Source organism: Helicoverpa zea, chromosome 19 (genome assembly GCF_022581195.2).
Source record: "Helicoverpa zea isolate HzStark_Cry1AcR chromosome 19, ilHelZeax1.1, whole genome shotgun sequence".
In the NCBI taxonomy this organism is placed as follows: domain Eukaryota; kingdom Metazoa; phylum Arthropoda; class Insecta; order Lepidoptera; family Noctuidae; genus Helicoverpa; species Helicoverpa zea.
Genome location: NC_061470.1, coordinates 7,841,976 through 7,862,254, shown reverse-complemented (window position 1 = coordinate 7,862,254; position 20,279 = coordinate 7,841,976). Strand labels below are relative to the sequence as shown.

At 36.4% G+C, this 20,279-nt stretch overlaps 4 protein-coding genes across 5 annotated transcripts in view; 2 read left to right on the top strand and 2 right to left on the bottom strand.

The window, feature by feature from the left end:
* Positions 1–10: 10 nt before the first annotated feature.
* Positions 11–14,162, top strand: LOC124639574 (cytosolic 10-formyltetrahydrofolate dehydrogenase). Its single transcript, XM_047177007.1, has 16 exons — positions 11–306; positions 564–705; positions 1,078–1,175; positions 2,861–2,997; positions 6,452–6,603; positions 7,042–7,160; positions 7,460–7,726; positions 8,039–8,643; positions 8,955–9,143; positions 9,495–9,633; positions 10,167–10,329; positions 10,661–10,779; positions 11,161–11,358; positions 11,684–11,856; positions 13,051–13,250; positions 13,933–14,162. The coding sequence occupies exons 1-16, from the start codon at positions 280–282 to the stop codon at positions 13,986–13,988; spliced, it is 2,784 nt and encodes a 927-aa protein (XP_047032963.1). The 5' UTR covers positions 11–279; the 3' UTR covers positions 13,989–14,162.
* Positions 14,144–16,250, bottom strand: LOC124639575. The gene is made up of 4 exons (XM_047177008.1): positions 16,049–16,250; positions 15,716–15,792; positions 15,315–15,533; positions 14,144–14,434 (listed from the first exon to the last, which is right to left on the bottom strand). Exons 1-4 carry the CDS (start codon positions 16,091–16,093, stop codon positions 14,353–14,355), a joined length of 423 nt encoding a protein of 140 aa, XP_047032964.1. The 5' UTR covers positions 16,094–16,250; the 3' UTR covers positions 14,144–14,352.
* A 111-nt stretch (positions 16,251–16,361) lies between these two features.
* LOC124639576 (NADH dehydrogenase [ubiquinone] 1 alpha subcomplex subunit 7-like) lies at positions 16,362–17,409 on the top strand. The gene is made up of 4 exons (XM_047177009.1): positions 16,362–16,545; positions 16,627–16,715; positions 16,825–16,923; positions 17,263–17,409. The coding sequence occupies exons 1-4, from the start codon at positions 16,474–16,476 to the stop codon at positions 17,333–17,335; spliced, it is 333 nt and encodes a 110-aa protein (XP_047032965.1). The 5' UTR covers positions 16,362–16,473; the 3' UTR covers positions 17,336–17,409.
* A 452-nt stretch (positions 17,410–17,861) lies between these two features.
* LOC124639326 (bromodomain-containing protein 1) overlaps positions 17,862–20,279 on the bottom strand; it is a 30,469-nt gene continuing 28,051 nt past the window's right edge. For both annotated transcript variants that reach the window (XM_047176628.1, XM_047176629.1), the window contains exons 23-24: positions 19,794–19,894; positions 17,862–19,678 (exon numbers count right to left, since the gene is read on the bottom strand). In XM_047176628.1, the coding sequence (XP_047032584.1) occupies positions 19,345–19,678; positions 19,794–19,894 (435 nt within the window). In that variant the 3' untranslated portion in view covers positions 17,862–19,344. The remainder of the gene's footprint in view (positions 19,679–19,793; positions 19,895–20,279) is intronic.

The window sequence follows — 20,279 nt, the reverse complement described above, 5'->3', positions numbered from 1 at the left end:
TGCATTGTTTTGGCGGCAAAGATCCTTCTGGGATGGGATTGTGTGATTCTATTTTTCTTTTAAAATTTTCAAAATGAGTACGATTCTCTTTAGCTTTATTATCGCTGAAACTTATGATAGTGAAGTCAAGGCTAAGCCGGTGGACGAGAAGCTAAATAAGAGCGTTCTGTTGGTTTCGTGTTAGTACAAGCGCGCGCCACTCGGCGAGAAGTGCGGCTGACGAATAAACAAGTTGTTTACTTATTTTGAACAAATTAAGTTTACGTATAATTACCAAAAATGCCACCTGTTTCATTGACCAATGATGTAAGTGCTTTCTTTTATTTTTGACTAATTTTAAACATTGTATTCATTCAATAATAATAGTAGTGTTCAGTGAATATTTTTTAATTTTCCTCATCGTTTAAATTAGTTTTTCTATTTAGGAAGTTAGTTTAGTGAACTTTCAGTGATCATTTCGTTATTTTAAACGTTTCCTTTTTGTTAATTTACCTTTTAATTCCTGTTTAATATTAATTTTAAAGTCCTACATACTTCATTAAAAATTTTATTTATTTTTATAGGCTCCAAAAAAGCAGTTACGTGTAGCCATTATTGGACAGAGCACATTTGCAGCGGAAGTGTTCAAACTGCTACAAAAAGATGGCCATGAGGTGGTCGGAGTCTTCACAGTCCTGGACAAAGGAAACCGAGAGGACCCATTGGGTAAATTATTTTTTTATTTACATTGTCTAAATAAAGTTGAAAAAGTAGCTAGATGAGCTATAAAAAATCTTTTTTAAGAAGGCACATGTATTGCTAATTTTTATTTTATAAAGAAGAGTGCCTGATATCCTGAACCATGCCATGATAAAATATTGATTGAAATGGTCTTCTTGATTATTTTTAGTGTTTAATACATAATTAAATAAACAGCAAGTTAAAGCACTTAAACACAGAAAAAATGTTTACTTCTAATTTTAGCCCAACATAAAATTAAGTCACAAGAAATAACCATTCACAAAAAAAAATGTAAAAGAGAATTTTTACAAATATATTTTACCATAATAATTATACCAATGTATTTTTTCTTTGCAGCCACCATCGCAGCCACAAATGGCAAGCCGGTGTACAAATACAAGACCTGGCGGGTGAAAGGTCAGGTGATACCCGAAGTATTGGAGCAGTACAAGTCTGTGAGTGACATATTATTTTGATAAAACCGGTTATTACTGGATTGCCTATCTGAAAGTTTCATTTGGCTGTTGGTGTCTGATTGTAATTGTTACTTTGTAAGAAAGTAGGTACAGACCTTGTGTAAAAAATAACTGCTTTGAAGTCAGATAACAGTAACTAGTAGCTAACAGTCTAAATTTGCTGGTAGTACTAAAGGTATTAATGTCCAACTTCAATGCAGCAAAATTAGTTGACTAGAACTGTAAGCTTTTAAAAAAATATAAAAATTATTCTCTAAGCTAATGACTTCAGTTAATATTTTTTTATGTAATTTTCAAACAGAAACATTGATTTATGAAATACTAACTTTTAAGTGATACTAGCATACACTGGCTAGTAAATTACAGTCAATATAGGGGAAGCGAATGTATTGCTAATAATAAGCTATATATCCGGACTCCAGGCTGCTTATTATCATAATGCTGTATCTAGCTCACATCACTATACTTATATTGTAACTGGTTATGTCACATCCTATATCAATGTTTGAGCCACTATTCCTACTGCACTTTTGACCCCTTATATCTAACTTAACTTGGTCATCTTGTTTTATATGCAGTGCAGATAATTTATTAACGGAATTCTAGAATTCAAATGCATTCGAAATATCTTTGAAAAAAATATTAGATAGGCACCATTCATACAATGTATCCCTTTTTGTCTTAAAAGGTTTTTGTAAGACAAAATAAAATTGAAGTTACAATGGTAACAGTAGTTAGTTTTTATTTCCGTACCAATGACAACATTGAAATTTCGACTTTATTTCCATATTGTTAAGCTATATTTCGCCGCCTGAAAATATGATGCCATTCCCTGCCGTGTTAATGAGCACTGGGTATAACCCCCTCCGCTAAACTTGCTGTTTTCTATCTCTGAGTAGATAAACCACTAGGTGCTAGTAGCGTCTATCCAAAATTAATAAATTGTATGGATAAAGCTGCAAATAAGCCTGATGAATGATGTTACTTCTAAAACATAGTCTAAGATCGGATCTGATCTAGCAGTTAGAATACAGGGAACTCCTGTTGATCTAAGACTGGCCTTATTAGAATATAACGTCTATTCGAGTCGGTATCCGAGTGTCAAACGCATCGATAACCTGCGGACTATCGCACAAATATACCTAATTATAATAATTAAAGTCTACACGAAAAGAGCACGTGGTCATAAAAATATACAGATAATTTTGTATTTCTATATTGAGAGATAAATATGTTAGAACAGCTGATCTTTAGTATGATGATAGTTTGTACATTCTAATCATTTTCGTGTATCCGCAAGAACACGTTAGAAGCACGGGACATAAGTGTGTCTATTTTATATCCTATCAAGTGGCCTTTGGCTGTCTGCATTCCTATTTATATGACAGTTGAGGCTTCTAAATGATTTTGGACCACCTTAGCTACTTTCTTTTTCTGTTTCAACATCATATGGGTTATAAGTGCCAATGCAAGAGCCAGGCAATAATCGAGTCTCTATTATCACCAAAAATAGGACTACAAAATTTCGTATTTCTTATGAGGAATCTAAAGATCGACATAACAATTTTCTATCTTTTTTATCCCCTATCTAGTTTTGAAGCTCCCTCGGAAGTCGGTAAAGAATTTGAAAATATTTATTTATTAACGGTTTTCTCAATCAACAGGTAAACGCAGACATCAACGTTCTGCCGTTCTGCACTCAGTTCATTCCCATGGAGGTGATCACGCACCCCAAGTACGAGAGCATCTGCTACCATCCCAGTATACTGCCCAGACATAGAGGAGCCTCTTCTATTAACTGGTAAGTGGCAATTCCGAATTAAGAACTTCCTCTCTTTTAAGTTGGTTAAAAAAGAAATAAGAATGTCGTAACAAGTATCGATAAGGAAGTCCTTATTTGACAAACTTTCATTTAGCAAGAAGTTTGTATTATTTCCGTCAAGCGTAAAAAATAAATTAGATTTTGAACGTACATAGAAAAATGAATTATTTTTTATTTGGCAAAACCAGACGTGAAAAGGGGAGATCATGCGTTTAAGAGTTAACGTATTTAGACCGAGTCGCTATTAATAGTCTTTTCAGCTCTATAACACACACAGGGGGACAATTATAGAACCTAATAAGGGCCTACTTTAATAAGGAAATTTTGTTTCATATTTTAACAACATTAAGTAACTTTAGGAGTAACTTTACAAGAAAATCGATCTCGCAATCTTATCGATATACTCAGTGATCAATGATGAAACGTGCTTCACTATGTCATCACATCTCGGAACACGTTCTATCGGAACTTTTATCCGTTATGTAATCACAAGAGATCGATTGCATGCGTGTTGCAACGGCTTGCATTTTAATTGATTACCTACGACATCGATCATTCACATTCTCTAATACCTTGCAAGTACGTAGGTACTTATATGTATTGATTCGGCTAACTTGCATTTCAAAAATGTTGACTTTTCACTCAAGGGGGGCTGGCATATTCTAAGATGACCCTAAAATAAATAAAAAACCGGCCAAGTGCGAGTCGGACTCGCGCACGTAGGGTTCCGTACCATCCAAACTAATATTCTATATATACATATTTATGGATATCGAGCAAAATTTAGCAAAAAATCACGTTTTTTGTATGGGAGCCCCCCGAAATATTTATTTTATTCTAGTTTTCAATATTTGTTGTTAAAGCGGCAACAGAAATACATCATCTGTAAAAATTTCAACTCTAACTATCACGGTTCATGAGATACAGCCTGGTGACAGACGGACGGACGGACAGAGGAACGAAAACAACAGGGTCCCGTTTACCCTTTGGGTACGGAACCCTAAAAATGCCGACTTAAAACGAGGATAAGGCAGTTTGTTCCTCATTGTATTTATGTAGGTTCTAAATCTATTCGTTATGCGAATAACGATTACGTTATAAAATCCTTACTTTATATTAATATTGTAAAAGCGAGCTTTTATGCTTTTTATGTATGGTCCTCTTTCACGTAAAAACTCAAAAACTACCGGATTAATTTCGATATATATGTAACTTGGCAATAACATGGGCTATTTTTCCTACGGACACGGACGCGGGTGAAACCACAGGCAGAATCTAGTAATAAATTTATTTGAAACCAGTTACGATCACAAAATATGGGAATTCAGTAAATGCCGACATTCTTGACGAATGTACTAGAATTTTCGATTAGCTGCGGTCTTATAGGTTCCCCACAAGTTATTTGCTGTAATGACATCGGTTTATGGATAATCAAGTGACATTACTTACATTATGGCGCCGTTTTTGCTATTTCCCATCTCGTGCATGGAAATTGTATGCGTGGTAAATAGATAAGCAAAAAGTTTGCATGTGTCCAGAACTCTAGTTATTACGAATTATAAAAACAAAAAAACGTATTATTAAATTAGTTTTTAGTAAGTATAACACGTGCCACGAGTTTGCTTCGATTTTAACAGAATTGTAATCAACATAGATTTTTCCATTTAAATTGTAATGGTAATTTATATTCAGTGATTGGAATCAGTCTAGACCAAACCATAAACTCTTGAAGCTATTAGATTCGATTACCTAATCTAACTAAGTACTAGAACTCCGAAACCAATTCAATTTTGGCATATTTTACCGAAACTTTACTTTGATGTAAATACCGATTAAGTTACAAAATTACACAACATATAGTTTATGACGTCGACGTATAATTATCAACGTCGATGAGTAGCACATTCGTTAATTACAGTTTAATATCTTAGGTTTTTCTATATCAATCTGGAATTTTCCGGAAAAATCCCACAAGTTACAACTTATTATAGTTTTAGAAACAGGTAACTCTATCGATATGATAATGGCGGCCAAGCTGATTATCAGCCACGGTGGCTATTCTTACATAAGGATATGAGCCAGCAACGCAGGACATATCATAGTGCACGAGTATTTGCGCAGACACTGGTGTACTCCCTAATCCTTCACTCTCATAGTCCGACTGAACTGTAATCCGACATGACCGGAGAGAGATCAGACGCAGGGCTGACATGAACATGCTCTCCTGTAGCCCAGCTTTTAAAATAGAGAATAACGATTCCTATCACTCGCCAAATGTGTGCAACTACTCATGTCAATTCTGAAAGCAATAAATGTGTTTCAAATGTGACTACAATCGTTTGACCGAGACCTCCAGACTCACTTGGTGTACCAATCACTTATTATACTATACATTGAGATATACAGGAATGAATTTTAAGCAGTGCGCAAAAAAAAACTGGTGGTCCAGAATCGTTAACAGAACATATCTGCATCATCAGTAAAAAAATTTTTTTCGTTTTTTTGTCCGCCCTAAAATCAGCAAAATATGGATACCAACTATTCTTAGGCGCGCCGAGCGGAGCTCGCGTCAGTAAACCGGTTTCGCGTTGCCGCTGTGCGCTGTGCATACTATGACGACTGTAACCGTACGATCGGTTACAAAATAAACAACTTTCGATATCAATAACTTTTATTTTTTGTACTAAAATACTACAAAATAAAAATATACGTATCTATAAAACTTATTTAACTATAAGTTGACAAAGTTTGCGCACTGGATAAAATTCATTCCTGTATACATAAACATAGGTATGTATAAAGCATTTTTTGTTGCCAATTTCATGATCAGGGTTACAAAGGATTCTGCGAACTCCACATTGCGTGTTAGGCAAAATTGCGCAAATTATACAATATAGGATTGCTTGTTATTTACAACCTAATAAGTGGTTTCCTATTAGCCTTTATAATTAGGTAATTTAGGCATATTATTTCTGTTAGCCAATTTTGATATGCATGTCTATTTTGTTTTGAAAAATTGGGATCATAATTAGGTAGTTATCACAAATCGTCTACTTAATGGTTCTAAGTTATAGTGGTTTGAACTTGAATATAGTGTCATGTAACGATAATCATTTCAATGCTAAAACACAATACTCAATTAAAGACTTATGATTGAACACAAATAGTAGATCTTAACATAGATTTAATTGACTTCTAACGGTAATAAACAAAATGTAATAAAAAATTATAAACGCAAATGGGAATTATTAACTTTCTTTTACTGAATATTTTTAAAATAAATCAAGGACTTCATGCCCACGAGTATTATTATATGTTTTTTTTTTTTTACTGTAAAAATCACAGCTTAAGCTTGATAGAAAATTCTAATACCCCTTAATAGCAGTTGAATAAAATTTTCTTAAACTAAACGACAGTTTTTTTATTTCCTCAGGACATTAATAGAAGGCGACACGACCTGTGGTCTGTCAATATTCTGGGCTGACGATGGCTTGGACACCGGCCCGATCCTGTTGCAGAAAAGCTTCCCAGTCACCATCGACGACACCGTCGATACCATCTACAATAAATACTTGTACCCTGAGGGTAAGTTATACACACATACATAATGTTCTTCTATGTAACTTGAGATAGAGGTATAAGTCACCTATATCCCATTCAATGACTTGACGAGTTGTCCTTTGTGAAAGTTGTATGTATAAATGGATATACATATGTAGATGTTTGTTCCTCTTTCACGCAATGGATGGATTTTGATGAAACTTGCTAGTATAGCTTAAATATCAGAATAACAAATTGATAGGCAGTTTTTTTTAAATATGTGCGGTTAGGATCTCCTTCGGGACATTTGTTTGTGTCCGTATTTATTTGGCCATTATTCGGTCGAAGTCAAAGCAGACTTTAAACCCATTTACCTTTATTATTTAAAACGACTTTTGAAGGAAATTGCATTGTGTTAAATATTTAATCTAAGCCTGTACCCATTTCGTGTGAAAATTTAATACATATGTCATTATTTGTTAGGTATCAAAGCATTAGCGGAGGCCGTGAACATGGTAGCTAACAACACAGCGCCCAGGATCAAGCAAACTGAAGAGGGAGCTACTTACGACCCCGCGCTCTTCAAACCTGAAACACATCAGGTAAGAACGATAAAATAATATTTTGTGCATGCATTAACAATGTGATGTGAGAAGTGGGCGTTTGGGGAGGCTGTCTTTTGTAAATTTCTGACGTTCAACGGACATGCTTTATTTCAATGAATTTTCATAAATCATATCATGCCCCATCGTAAAGGGTCATCTGATAATGTCAATGTCAGACTTTTACTGCCTACAACCCACTTCTTGTTTCTTCTGTAACCCTGAGTACCTGGGTTACGGTAACTCTTTCGAAAAACAACGGAAAAGTTTTAAGATTTAAACCTACCCTTATATTTCAGATTGACTGGTCAAAAGGTGGACAAGCTCTTCACAACTTCATCAGAGGCTTAGATTCCTCCCCCGGAGCCACCACCTCTATCAAACCACAAACTAGAGAGGGCATTGTAGAGGGGGACGAGTCTACCATAGAGGTGAAGTTCTTCGGCTCTTCTCTATGGGTCGACGAGTATGAAACGCAAGGAGACGCGTTGGTTATAAACGGGCTGAACAAACCCGCTGTGGTTCATGATGGCGGGTTGCTTATTACTGCTAATGATGGTGTTAAGGTATGTTATTTAATCATTTGAAATTATAATATATCAAAAATATATTTACACGACTTCAGTAGACTATCAGCAAACTACAAATTAAGATTTGTTATAATGATGTGCAGTCTAGTCTATAAATAAAAGGAAGTCACTTATATTTTTTTAAGATGGCCAGTTTGATTAAAACCCTATTGCGACTTACCTGCCTCTTTATTTAATTGCTACTCGTCTATTTGCAACTTTTTGGCCAATGCCCAAAAAAGACGTACATTCTCAATTCGACGATATTTTTGAATGTATATAGGTGACATATGTGTTTTTGATTTACAGCTAAACATCCAAAGACTAAAAGTGAACGGTAAAATGATAGCAGCCCAAAACTTCTTCAAAGCGAACGAAGATAAAGTGTCATTAGAACTAACGGCCGAAGAGAAACAATTCGTCGAAAATGTCCGAGACATATGGAAAGCCATATTACGAATCGACATTGATGACGATACCGACTTTTTCGACTCCGGCGCAGGATCTATGGACGTTGTCCGACTTGTAGAGGAAGTCAAAGATTTAGCGAAACTAGAACTTCAAAATGAGGATATTTACATGAACACAACTTTCGAAGAGTTTTATAATACCGCCATTTTGAAAGCTAGAGGGGGTAACGAGAATAAGGAAATTGTCTATGATGGGGTAGAGATGGAGTGTAATAAGATGAAGATAAAGTTCCCAACGCAATTGTTTATTGATGGGAAGTTTGTAGATTCTGATTCTGGGAAGACTTTGACTTTGATTAATCCGACTGATGAGAGCGTTATTTGTAAAGTGCAGAGCGCTTCGGTTAATGATGTTGATAAGGCCGTTAAAGCGGCTAAGAAAGCCTTTGAAGAAGGAGAGTGGTCGAAAATTAGTGCAAGGGAGAGGGGGCAACTGTTGTTCAAGTAAGTATTAGATCATTTGTTTTGGCATATAACTAAGGTCTTAATATTTATTTGATAGTTTTTTTTTCCTATTTTCCATGCTTTCTTTGAGGAATGGTTATGTAAGTTCAAAAATATTTTATGCAGTTGATGAATAATACGTAAACTAGTAAAGTTCGAAAAACGGCTTCTAAAGTCACATAATATGAATAAAAAAAATACATAAGGGGTCCAACTGCTACTTTTTGCTCAAAAAAATCAACAAAAAAGATATTTAATTCATATTTCCCAAATATCACTTACATCATACTAATCCAAAAACCTTTCCACAGACTAGCAGACCTAATGGAGCAGCACAAAGAGGAACTAGCGACTATAGAGAGCATAGACTCGGGCGCGGTCTACACTCTGGCACTGAAGACCCACGTGGGCATGTCCATAGAGACGTGGCGCTACTTCGCCGGCTGGTGCGACAAGATACAGGGCTCCACTATACCCATCAACCATGCTAGGCCTAACAGGTAAATATAATTAACTTTATGGATAGTTTATTAAAAAAAAAACACTTCACTAAATGTGAAACAGTTCTTCTGAATAAAAACTTCACTAAAACATTTCTAAATATCACTATTTTTTTACTGAAGGATGTGTCCATATTACTCAATTAAGTTTTTTTTTCCAGTAAAGTGAAAGTGAATTTAATAACTAAGGTCAATTTTAAATATAGTACCGACGCAACCACCTGCAACAATTAGCCATTCTACACAATTTAATCACCAAAATATATGGAAAAAAACCTATATTGAGTTCATTCTCACAATAAAACTTAATTATAATATGAGGCAACAAATAAATCCTAATTCCTTCACCAGAAACTTAGCAATGACCCGCAAGGAGCCGATCGGGGTCTGTGCACTGATCACTCCGTGGAACTACCCGCTCATGATGCTGTCGTGGAAGATGGCCGCCTGCCTCGCTGCTGGCAACACTGTCGTCATGAAACCCGCTGCTGTAAGTACCCATAAATTATTTAAAACCCATAATTTTTTTAAATCGATAATGATCTTGAAATTTTATCGGAAGTTTGTAGAGTAGACGGGGCATGATAGGTACTTACTTGAATTTAGTGATTTCGTATGTGTCATAATTTGATAGTACATTAACCCCAGTAATCTAATCATTACTTTAGCATTAAACGGGGCCAATTATTATTACTGTCTGGATTTTGGTGATTTCTTTATTCTAAACTAGTTTTCACCAGTGGTTTCACCCTCTTCATAAAAAGTAGCTTATATGCTATTCTGTTTTAAAAACGATACTACTGCCAAGTTCCATCTAATCCCATCAATATCATCAAAATCTAATTCAATCTAATACCCATATACACACATATTATCATTTCTTATAACTTTCGCATGAAAACTACCATGTAATTATAGATGCGAAAGTTAGGTTAGCAGGAATAATGTTCACATTCGGCCATACTGTTTTAAACTGTCCCAAATCACAAAAAAAACTTTAAAATAAACCATTTTTTTCCTCAGGTATGTCCCCTAACCGCGTTGAAATTCGCGGAACTCTCAGCGCGGGCCGGCATCCCGCCGGGCGTCATCAACATCCTGCCCGGCTCCGGCACGGTCGCCGGACAGGCGCTAGCCGACCATCCGCTTATTAGGAAACTTGGATTTACTGGCAGCACAGAGATCGGTATGTATTAAATTCTTGCACATTGCATTGGATATTTTCTCGGAAAGCGCAATGAAAACTTAATGGGATCGTGTTCAAGAAAAAAGTATATAGTCCAGCAAGGACATTAGGATGTCGTAAAGGAAATTACCTAAAGAATTGGCCAAAATCGGCTTCATGAAAGTAAAAAAAGAATATGCAATAAATCACGATCATTTACTTTTTTCGGTGTGGGAAGTATTGGTTGCTCTCATTACATAAGAAAGTTTCTTTATTTTGCGCCAAGTCGAAAATATATCCCTCTTAGTTCAACTAATTTATAAAATGAACTTATCAACCATTTCATTTTCAGGTCAAACAATCATGAAGTCATGCGCGGCTTCTAACATGAAGAAGGTATCATTGGAGCTGGGAGGCAAGTCTCCGCTAGTTATATTCGAAGACTGTGATCTCGACAAGGCTGTCAGAAATGTAAGCTAAATTCACTCTAATTTCGTCGATACTAAAGTTGATAATAACTTTTGAAGGTCTTTTTAACCGACTTTATAACAACGAAGAGGTAATCATCCGATATATGGGATACCAAACAAGAAAAATATGTCCAAACATCCGAATTGATAACCTCCTCCTTCGGGAAGTGGGTTTTTGCAACTATTTTGTAGCAGAGTATTTAGAAATCGCTCTAAGAAAATGGTCTTGACGAAAATACCGTAGCGTCACATTCCACCAACCCCTGAAAGATACTGTTACAAAAATATTTGCTCAGTTTTTTTTTTTCTCTTAAAAGTTCACCCTCGATCAGCTTGATATACCTTTTGTCAGCACATTTACTTCAATATTCTATTTCCCCAGGGCATGGCATCGGTATTCTTCAACAAAGGCGAGAACTGCATAGCGGCGGGCCGCTTGTTTGTAGAACAATCTATACACGACGAGTTCGTACGCCGCGTGGTCGCCGAGACCAAGAAGATGTGCATCGGAGACCCGCTGCATAGAGGCACGGCGCATGGACCACAGAACCATAAGGCGCATATGGATAAACTCATTGAGGTAAGCAAATGACGTTTTCGCATGTAAATAAATTATACATATCGTTGAAGATTTTGAATGAAAAAAGGAATGGCCCCATTCTTCATACACAGTGGAATCTTAGCTTGTAATCCCTGATAACTACTGTATTTAATCAAAAATGTTGATATTAAACTTTTGTCTATGCCACATAACATTTTATTTATATAGCAAAAAGTATATCAAAAACTTTTCAAATATATAAAAGGGACGTTTTAAAAAACTTTGAGTACAAACTCAGATGAGCTATGAAGCATAATTTATGTTACCACGTATTATTAAATTAACTATTTACCATTCCCAACAGTTCGTAAACCGTGGCGTGAAGGAAGGCGCTACACTCGTACTGGGCGGCAAGCGACTCGACCGCAAGGGGTACTTCTTCGAGCCCACCGTCTTCACAGACGTTACTGACGACATGTGGATAGCTAAAGAGGAGTCGTTCGGACCTATCATGATTATTAGCAAGTTTAGTAGCAAGTGAGTATTTTTTGTGAAAATTTTAATTAAAATCACCCTTTACTTTAAAACACTGTGTCTCCATTCCATGCTTATTCTTTAGATTTTTATTTTCAATGTTGTATAGATAGTTCAACTCAGATTTGCGCGCGGCCCTATGTGTGCGTCGGCTTGTAAATATACAACTTTCATTCGTGTGACAGTGACGTCGTCCGAGCATGACGTATTCTTATCGCTTTTTGTTATGGGTACAGTCGTTTACGAAAATGTCTAGTTCTTCACGGAGAAAATGTTTTAAGGAGTCAGGTAGCGTTTCAAAAAAATGAAACAACATTCAAAGCTTTTTATTATTACATTTTACAGTTTATCATTATTTTCTCATACGGCTTTTCAAATTGACATTGACAGTATCTAAGAAATAAATGAAGTGAAATATCTAAGATTAATTAAATACTCCTTACATATTTTCTAGCTCGGGGTACGCGGACAATAAATAAATGTGTGGACTAAGAATGTAAAAGACCTATAATTTAGTATAATAATGGAAACAAAATGTGTGGGGAATTTTAAAAAATTATATTGCTTCGCATAATGTCGACCAAAATAAGACGGAAATAATGAAACTCATAAATGAACGTTTAAGTCAAATTGATGAAGGGATGTTGGGTAATACTTGTCGACATGTACAAAAGAAAAAAGAAGAATACTATAGACATTTTGACATGGAGTCAGAATTTATAATTAACATTGGTGAAAGTAGCGAATCCGAAAACTTTAAACAGCCGTATACAACCCCTAAATAACTGTATTTGTACCCGACTGTACCTCTTGTCACGCACACAAAGTCACTGTATATGTACAAGGGTTACCCACACATAGGGCCGCGCGCACGACTGAGTTGAACTTACTATAGACTGCTGTTGTTGTTGCCTGATCACTTCTCAGTTTCCAGCCTCTTTAATTTGAGGTAATGGAAGAAATCTTTGTGAGGTTTTCTAAAATAAATTCGAGTAGATATTCTCAACGCAGATGTCTAAGATAACGATACTGATGACTGCTGCTTTTTTAAAATCTTGTTTCACTTCAAGAGCAATAAAAAATATCAATCGAAAGTCGATAAAATTGACCCCCTTTTCCCTCCCCCTTTATCTAAACCCTTTTATATTTCATCATTACCAAAAAAACCCTAAACTAACTCCCCAACTTTTTCCACAGAAACATGGACGACGTGATCCGTCGCGCCAACAACACAGAGTACGGGCTCGCCAGCGGCGTGTTCACGCGGGACGTGTCGCGAGCGCTGCACTTCGCGGAGCGGATAGACGCCGGCACTGTCTTCGTCAACACTTACAATAAGACTGACGTCGCCGCGCCTTTTGGGGGCTTCAAGCAGTCCGGATTTGGGAAGGATTTAGGTGAGTAGTCTTATATGGGCAATTTTGAGCAGTTGTTGTACGGTAGACTGCACATCAGTGGTAACTGTCATGCACCTTAATTCAATAGTAATAAGTACGATTTTCCTATAAAACTGTTACCACTGACCTGAAGTTTACTGTATCGAGTAGTGTAGTGATTTCTTCTGGTGCTGAGAAAAGTTGCGTTTCCTGTAAGGCTCTAAATAGACGGAACGCATTTCACTTGCGGTTGCAAATTGCAGTTCAAGTGCAGTTGATATGACTATAATAGAACTGCAAACCGAACGTAGGTGTACAGTTCACATGGTTGCATACAAACTGCACTGGATTGCAGTTAAAATGCGATGCGTCTTGTCTAAAGCATAACAGCCACAGAAAATTTTGGATTTGAGTTAAAATACGTCGAGTTATCTGTATTTTTTTAGATTCTCGGCCATAGCCTGCTAAAAATGTAGCATTTTTAATATTTTTCAAAAAAAATATTACTAGTCCTTTTAACACAATACATACAAATATTTAGTCAATTAGTATTATAGTCAAGTTAGTATTTATTAAAGTCTTGTAGTTTAAAGACTTTCATTATACCGGCCGACAATTTTGACTATTACTCTAGCTACATACTACGAGACATGATATTGATAACCTTACGGGTACCTAACGTGGTTTTATCTCTTGGTTACAGGTCAGGAAGCACTCAACGAGTATCTCAAGACGAAAAACATCACGATAGAATACTAGGCTAATTGAACTGACGGAATTAAGTACATATTACTAAGTTATTTCTACGAAATGTAAGATTAATTATTGCTATGTATAGTTGTATAATAATGTACATAAATATTATGTAAGTGATATTATAATTAATTGTGTTAAATATTTCAAATAAATACACGTTTTTGTATTTAAAAAAAACTTGTCTATTCGATACCAACAATATTTCATTTCCAAAACTGCATTTAAAATTTTGTCTGATTTGTTCCAATGCATTTCTGAAATTCATTCATGAAGGCCCGATTTTAGTCAATTTCACAAATATTTATTACAATTGACAAGCACGAGTCGTCAATGAGTTTTTTATTTTTTTCGATGTTTGTTTCATTGTTTAATTGAACATCAGATTTTTCAACCATTCCTTTTGGATGTCAGGCTTAGGTCTCTTACTCCATTTTTCGAGTATTTCAGCTCTGGAAATAGAAAAACAATACTCGTTTAGACATCGCAAATAGACAAACCCCCGTATTTCTTTACCCCTGACTGAGGAGTAAGAAAAGGGGGCACCGTTAGTATCATTAATTTTAAATTAGCACTTGTGCTAATTTAATTAATGATGCCCTGGATGCCCTTAGTTCCGGATGGATAAGAGGGCCCGGCTATCGATTAACCCCTTGTATGCCGGGTGCGCAGATCTACTATTGTTCTCTAATAAGCGGCATTCATGAGGTTAATGATGGTCGTGATCTCAGAATGATTAGATTCAGACTTAATTGCAAAATTTTTTGCCCTAATCTATACTAATATTGTACCTAAAGCTGAAGAGTTTGTTTGCTTGAACGCGCCAATCAGGAAGTAGTAGAAAAACAGTAAAGCTTCATTTTTTATGTAGGTGACGCGGAGCCCTTACTTTTTTTACTAATCCGTGCTCAGTGAACTTACTACTACTGATACTTACTGAAGTATGGTCGCATTTGATAAAATGTTTTTGTGTTAGATAGCCCATCGAGGAAGGCTACTTTTTATCCAGGTTCATGCAGAGGTTCCACGGGATGCGGGTGAAACCGCTGGTGGAAGCTAGTTTATTATAGTTCGGCCATTCAGAGAATGCGTTCCTGACACGTCGCGATTGAACTGACTGAATTATAACATTCATTGATTATTGATATAATAATGTTGTTTTAATGCTCCTCAATTGTTAAAACGGTAAACAACCAGCAAAAATATTTTTATCGTAACTGCAACGCCATTGCAAAGTTACGTCGTCAGTTCAATCGCGACGTGTCAGGAACGCATTCTCTGAATGGCCGAACTATAATACACAGTCAAACTACTCCAAATTCATTCACTTACCGAATATTTTGGCAAGTCGTTAAGCGTCTAGGGTCGCCAGCAAGTGACGACGTAGTGTTTGGTTTGCAAGGCTTCCCGGTTTCGTAAGTATTAAACCCGTAGCCGAAACCGGGTGTGATCGCCATGCGTATGTTATTCAGCATTTCGCCTTCCGCAGACCTGATACAGAAGAATGACGATGGCCCCACGCCTACCATTTTTGTACTCTCCTTCTTGGAACTGAAAATAAAATAATTGGAAACATTAAGGTCGCCACGGCCAACATCGCAGATTCGAACAATCTCAACGGATAGAAATAGGTATTGCCGACCGGCGTACGGAGCGATGATTGGGTGTCTTTTCTGAACAGAACTAAAAGTCAGATTTCATAGGTAGGTACTTAATACATCAAGTAATCTTACTTCTCTGGTATACGTATAGCATTGGGGATCACAGTATTTGTCCTTGTGATGGTTGTTGATGGAAAGCTTGTATTTTTCTGTAACAAATCAATTTCAGTTTTATCACAAACTCAGTCAGTGATTTTGCAATCGGTCATTGTCACCCATTGGTTACCCCCCTCCCCCCCCCCCAAGACAAACACATCAGACATGGTCGGCCCCGGAAGAGATGGACCCTGGGCGCCTATAGTCGATATTGGTGGTATAAAGGTGGTTCCAAGGATTGAGCAGTATGGATGAAAGATGGAGGCCTTTGCTCAGCAGTGCAGCATGCAGGCAAAGGCTTTAACTTACCGTTAGCAAAATGTACACATTTCTGGCACTCGACATTTTGGCCATACTTGCACAACAGTTATTTAATTTATTGATGTACACAGGTAATTTTTTTGCATCAAAATTTTTAAATAGTTAGTGGAAGCGTCGTGCGTGCATTTTATTTTAAATTCTGTCACAGAAAAGAAGGTGTCACCCGTGTCACCATGCACCTAAAGAAGTATTTATTATTTTGATTTGAAAAAAGAAAAGTTAAGCAAACGCATTTGTTACATAACATTTTCAGCCATTTGAAAATGAACGAAACGCAATGTTGAACGTCAAAGTGACGTTTGTTCAAAACTTCAAAATCAGATGTTTATTTCTGTTCCTGACACTTGTCTGTAAAAACCGTAATTACGAAAAATTGTGATTTCATCAATACTCCAGACAAATAACATTTCAAAATGAGTAAATCTAAAGTTGTTTTGCGCGATATTTCGCCTGTGATGCAAAAATTTAGAGATTTCCTCCTGGGAGTGAGTATAAATCGATTTGTTTTGGTCCATTATGTAACGAATAATGATTTTTGTATACAGTTGTCTTGTTTGTTATTATAGAGAAAACATACGAATGCACTACGCTTTGAACCGCTGCTGGCAGCTAGGACCCAGCCTCAACCGCAAATCCCTGATGGATCTTCGCACAAGTGAGAATAAAATTGTTATTATAACCTATGTGTAACAGTGGGCTCCCAGTTAACCTATACATTTCTAGTTACACACATACATATACTACAGTAACACAATAATTTCCAGGCATGCTTCGAATTACTACTACACTCGCGACGGTCGTCGTGAAGTAGCGCCGCCCATGGACCTCGGCAAGGCACTGCTGGAAGCTAGTTCTGACAAAGGGTAACCTACACATTAATAATATATACTTTCGTTGGTTTTAATTCTTAAATAATATATTGGCTTCTACTGGCTTTTGAAGTGGAAGAATAGTTGGGTAGGTTGTATTTTAGTTTCAATTTATTTACTGAGCCAAAAGAATAGAAAAGTTTGTATCTGCTAGTTGTACTTTGTAATAAGTCTCTAACATTCTAAAGGTTGTTTTTAATAATATTTTACCCACCTATCAAATTGGCACTAATTCAGTAATAGATCTAATTAGAGAATACCTGATACTGTTTAAATTAATGACTAAAGAACTAACAGCATATACAGGTTATTTGAACGATTGTATATTTTCAGAGCACCCAAGCAAGCCGCTAACAGACGGCCCACGCCTGGCCCTGTCTACCAATGGGACAAACACTATGAATGAACAGTTGTCATAGCAAAATAAGTGAAATACAATGAAAGTGTAAGTTAATAAAGTTTACGTAGTAAGGGCAAAAAGTTTGAATGTTTTATTGAACCCTTATGATTCTAAAAACTCATTGGTGAGTAAACCATAAATAAATATTTTTTTTCCAGTGTGAATTTATTGCAGTTTCACCAGTCTTGTGGGAACTACTGCTTGTACTGTGATAAAATATAGTTTGTGTTACTCAGGTAGAGTGTAGCTTTCCTGCAGTGACAGCTTTTAGGGTTCCGTACCCAAAGGGTAAAACGGGACCCTATTGTTTTCACTCCTCTGTCGGTCCGTCTGTCTATCACCAGGCTGTATCTCATGAACCATTATAGAGTTGAAATTTTGAGAGATGATGTATTTCCGTTGCCACTATAACAACAAATACTTGGACGGTTTTTTTTTTAATTGGTTCAGTAGTTTTAGAGCCTTTAGGGTACAAAACTATTATATTAATAAGATCTTATGTTCATAGTGTGTAGGGAAAAAAAACAATATATTCAAATACAATAAATGTATTTTTTCTACAAACAAGCAATGCATAAAACAATAACAACTTTCAAATTTTACAATTCTAAAAAAGATACCATACAGAAGAAGGGCTAAGAATGTTCAACATTTTCTGACAAGCAACAAAATTACTAAAAATCTATTTCAGATTGGGTCTTTTATTTGAAGTTTAAGGATATCCATCCAACTACTTATTAATAATAAGTTCATATTCATCATACAAAGATTCTCAGATTTAAAAAAACACACATGCATGCAATCTATATACACATCTATTTTATTTTATTGAAAGTCTATCCTACATTCCCTTATTCAATTTGATACAATTTTGATTAACATTTAATTCTCATGATTATGTTTTTGTCTACAATAACGATACAATTCATTCACTAATAACCATCTTACATCAATTGGATACATTTTATACTTTCTAATTATTTTATTACGATTTTATACTTTTTAATTGATTTCAAACTTTTTGTTAAACATTAAACTGCACTAATAGAATAAACTCATAGGTTTTCATTATCGAAGTGAGAGTAACTTTACTAAGGCTTTCTACTGTGCCTAACTGTGCTAAACAAGATGTTCTACAACCATATCTATAAAAAAATATTTGAAAGTTAGTTCTGCTTCAAAAATGTACTAACTTTAATGTACTTTCAATTGTTATAAGGCCAATTATTTACAAAACCTGAGTGCGTACATCTGAATTCTACTTCTATCTCTATTGAAAACATTTATTTAACCTACATTTAAATCGTATACGATACTGAATTCGAAGATCACATGTCTATGTTAAACTATGTTTTCTTAACCAATTTATTTTCTTTCTCAACCATCATGATGTCGCGCGTTGGCTCGCAGCAGCAGACTGTACACAGACGTTTTGACTCTGTTGCTGGCGTCTCTAGACTTCTAGAGGCCTGTTGTCCAACTCATCAACCATATTATATTATGCAGTACTCGCCCGTTTATATTATGCAACTCGTCCGAGTTAAACTCTGACTAATCGTTGTTCACCTGGGGCTCCTTGACCATGGACTCTTGACGACACTAGATCGTCTCCAATTGAGATGTGGGCCACCGTTCGGCTTCATTTTCTTTCTCGTCGTCAAGGTGTCGTTGAGAGAAGCGACCTCTCTGGGTTGTATCTCCTGGTTGACGAATCGTAATCTTACCAATTTCTACACTTTACCTCTCTACTTTCCTAAGCTACACATTACAACGTCCCAATTTTCGTACATTTCCACAGTCAATCACGCCAATTCATTATTCACACTTCCCGGATAAAACAATGGAATGAGGAATCCATACTTCAATAAAAGCAAAGAACTGTAAGCGAAACTAAATAATATTCAATCACTGGAATCGGTGGTGTCATCTGGTGTGCGTATGTGCATTGTGGAGAACGTTCCGAAGCTGAACGTTCTGTTGCGAGGAGGCCGGCGGGACCTGTATCTAAACTTTTGTCATTTATCGTCACCATGGACTTGTTTCCTGAACTGCATGGCGTCTCCGTAGGCCTTTTTGACGGCCTTACGGTCTGTTGGCTTGCGGGACTCGACCAGTTTGGCCTGGTCGACGCTCTTGTCGAGGCCTAGGGGTTCCAACTTGTTAGGGGGAAGCCACTGCCAAGTGCGTTTGACGTCGAAGAACAGTACGAGGTATAGAATGGGTTCGTGCGAGTGGTTCTTCTTGAGGTTGAGCACGTCTTGTGGCGGGACTGGGAGCGGCACGCCGTTGTAAATGAAGCCTTTTGGTATCTTTGGGTCGATGATTAGAGCTGGGTACCAGGGATAGCCTCTGTGGGAACAAAACAGTCGAATAAATTTATGATTAATTTATAAATACTTTTAATGGTTAGTGGTTAATGGTATTTTAGCTATAAGTAGGGTTATCGTGTACAGACTTGACTGACCTGCACTTGGCCCACACGAGTTGTAGCGGTTCTAGTTGCAAAGTGGACGCCGGAGTACATTTGACGGGGGTTTTGGACGTTGAAGATCTCGTTCCACGACCCTGTGCAGTAGCATGCAATTATTTAAGTAATTTTATTATTTAAAAAGAGTTTACATAAGTTTTTAATTTACAAAAAACAAAAACTATATTCAAATAAAAATAATTAGAATGTGGTTAACACTTCTTGATTGCATCTCGTAGAACTATGCATTTTAATAGTGGTAGACTACAGAATACGAATCTGCGCACTAAAATGGATATTGCAATTTTCTGGATTTCAAGAAAATGGAACTGAAAACATAAGATAATATTTATTATATTATATCTAGCCTGTAGTGTCCCACTGCTGGGCAAAGGCCTCCCCATCTCGCTTCCACTCTTCCCGATCTTTCGACCGTGTCCACCAGTCTCGACAGTAGGCGTCTAGTTCGTCACGCCATCTCTT

Coding starts and splice junctions, on each gene's coding strand:
- LOC124639576 (XM_047177009.1), top strand. CDS start 16,474: ATGAGTAAATCTAAAGTTGTTTTGCGCGATATTTCGCCTGTGATGCAA. Junction 16,546..16,626: donor TTAGAGATTTCCTCCTGGGA/GTGAGTATAAAT, acceptor TTGTTATTATAG/AGAAAACATACGAATGCACT. Junction 16,716..16,824: donor CCTGATGGATCTTCGCACAA/GTGAGAATAAAA, acceptor AATAATTTCCAG/GCATGCTTCGAATTACTACT.
- LOC124639574 (XM_047177007.1), top strand. CDS start 280: ATGCCACCTGTTTCATTGACCAATGAT. Junction 7,727..8,038: donor CTGCTAATGATGGTGTTAAG/GTATGTTATTTA, acceptor TTTGATTTACAG/CTAAACATCCAAAGACTAAA. Junction 13,251..13,932: donor CGGATTTGGGAAGGATTTAG/GTGAGTAGTCTT, acceptor TCTTGGTTACAG/GTCAGGAAGCACTCAACGAG.
- LOC124639575 (XM_047177008.1), bottom strand. CDS start 16,093: ATGGCCAAAATGTCGAGTGCCAGAAATGTGTACATTTTGCTAACG. Junction 15,534..15,715: donor GCTATACGTATACCAGAGAA/GTAAGATTACTT, acceptor TTTTATTTTCAG/TTCCAAGAAGGAGAGTACAA. Junction 14,435..15,314: donor ACGACTTGCCAAAATATTCG/GTAAGTGAATGA, acceptor TTCTATTTCCAG/AGCTGAAATACTCGAAAAAT.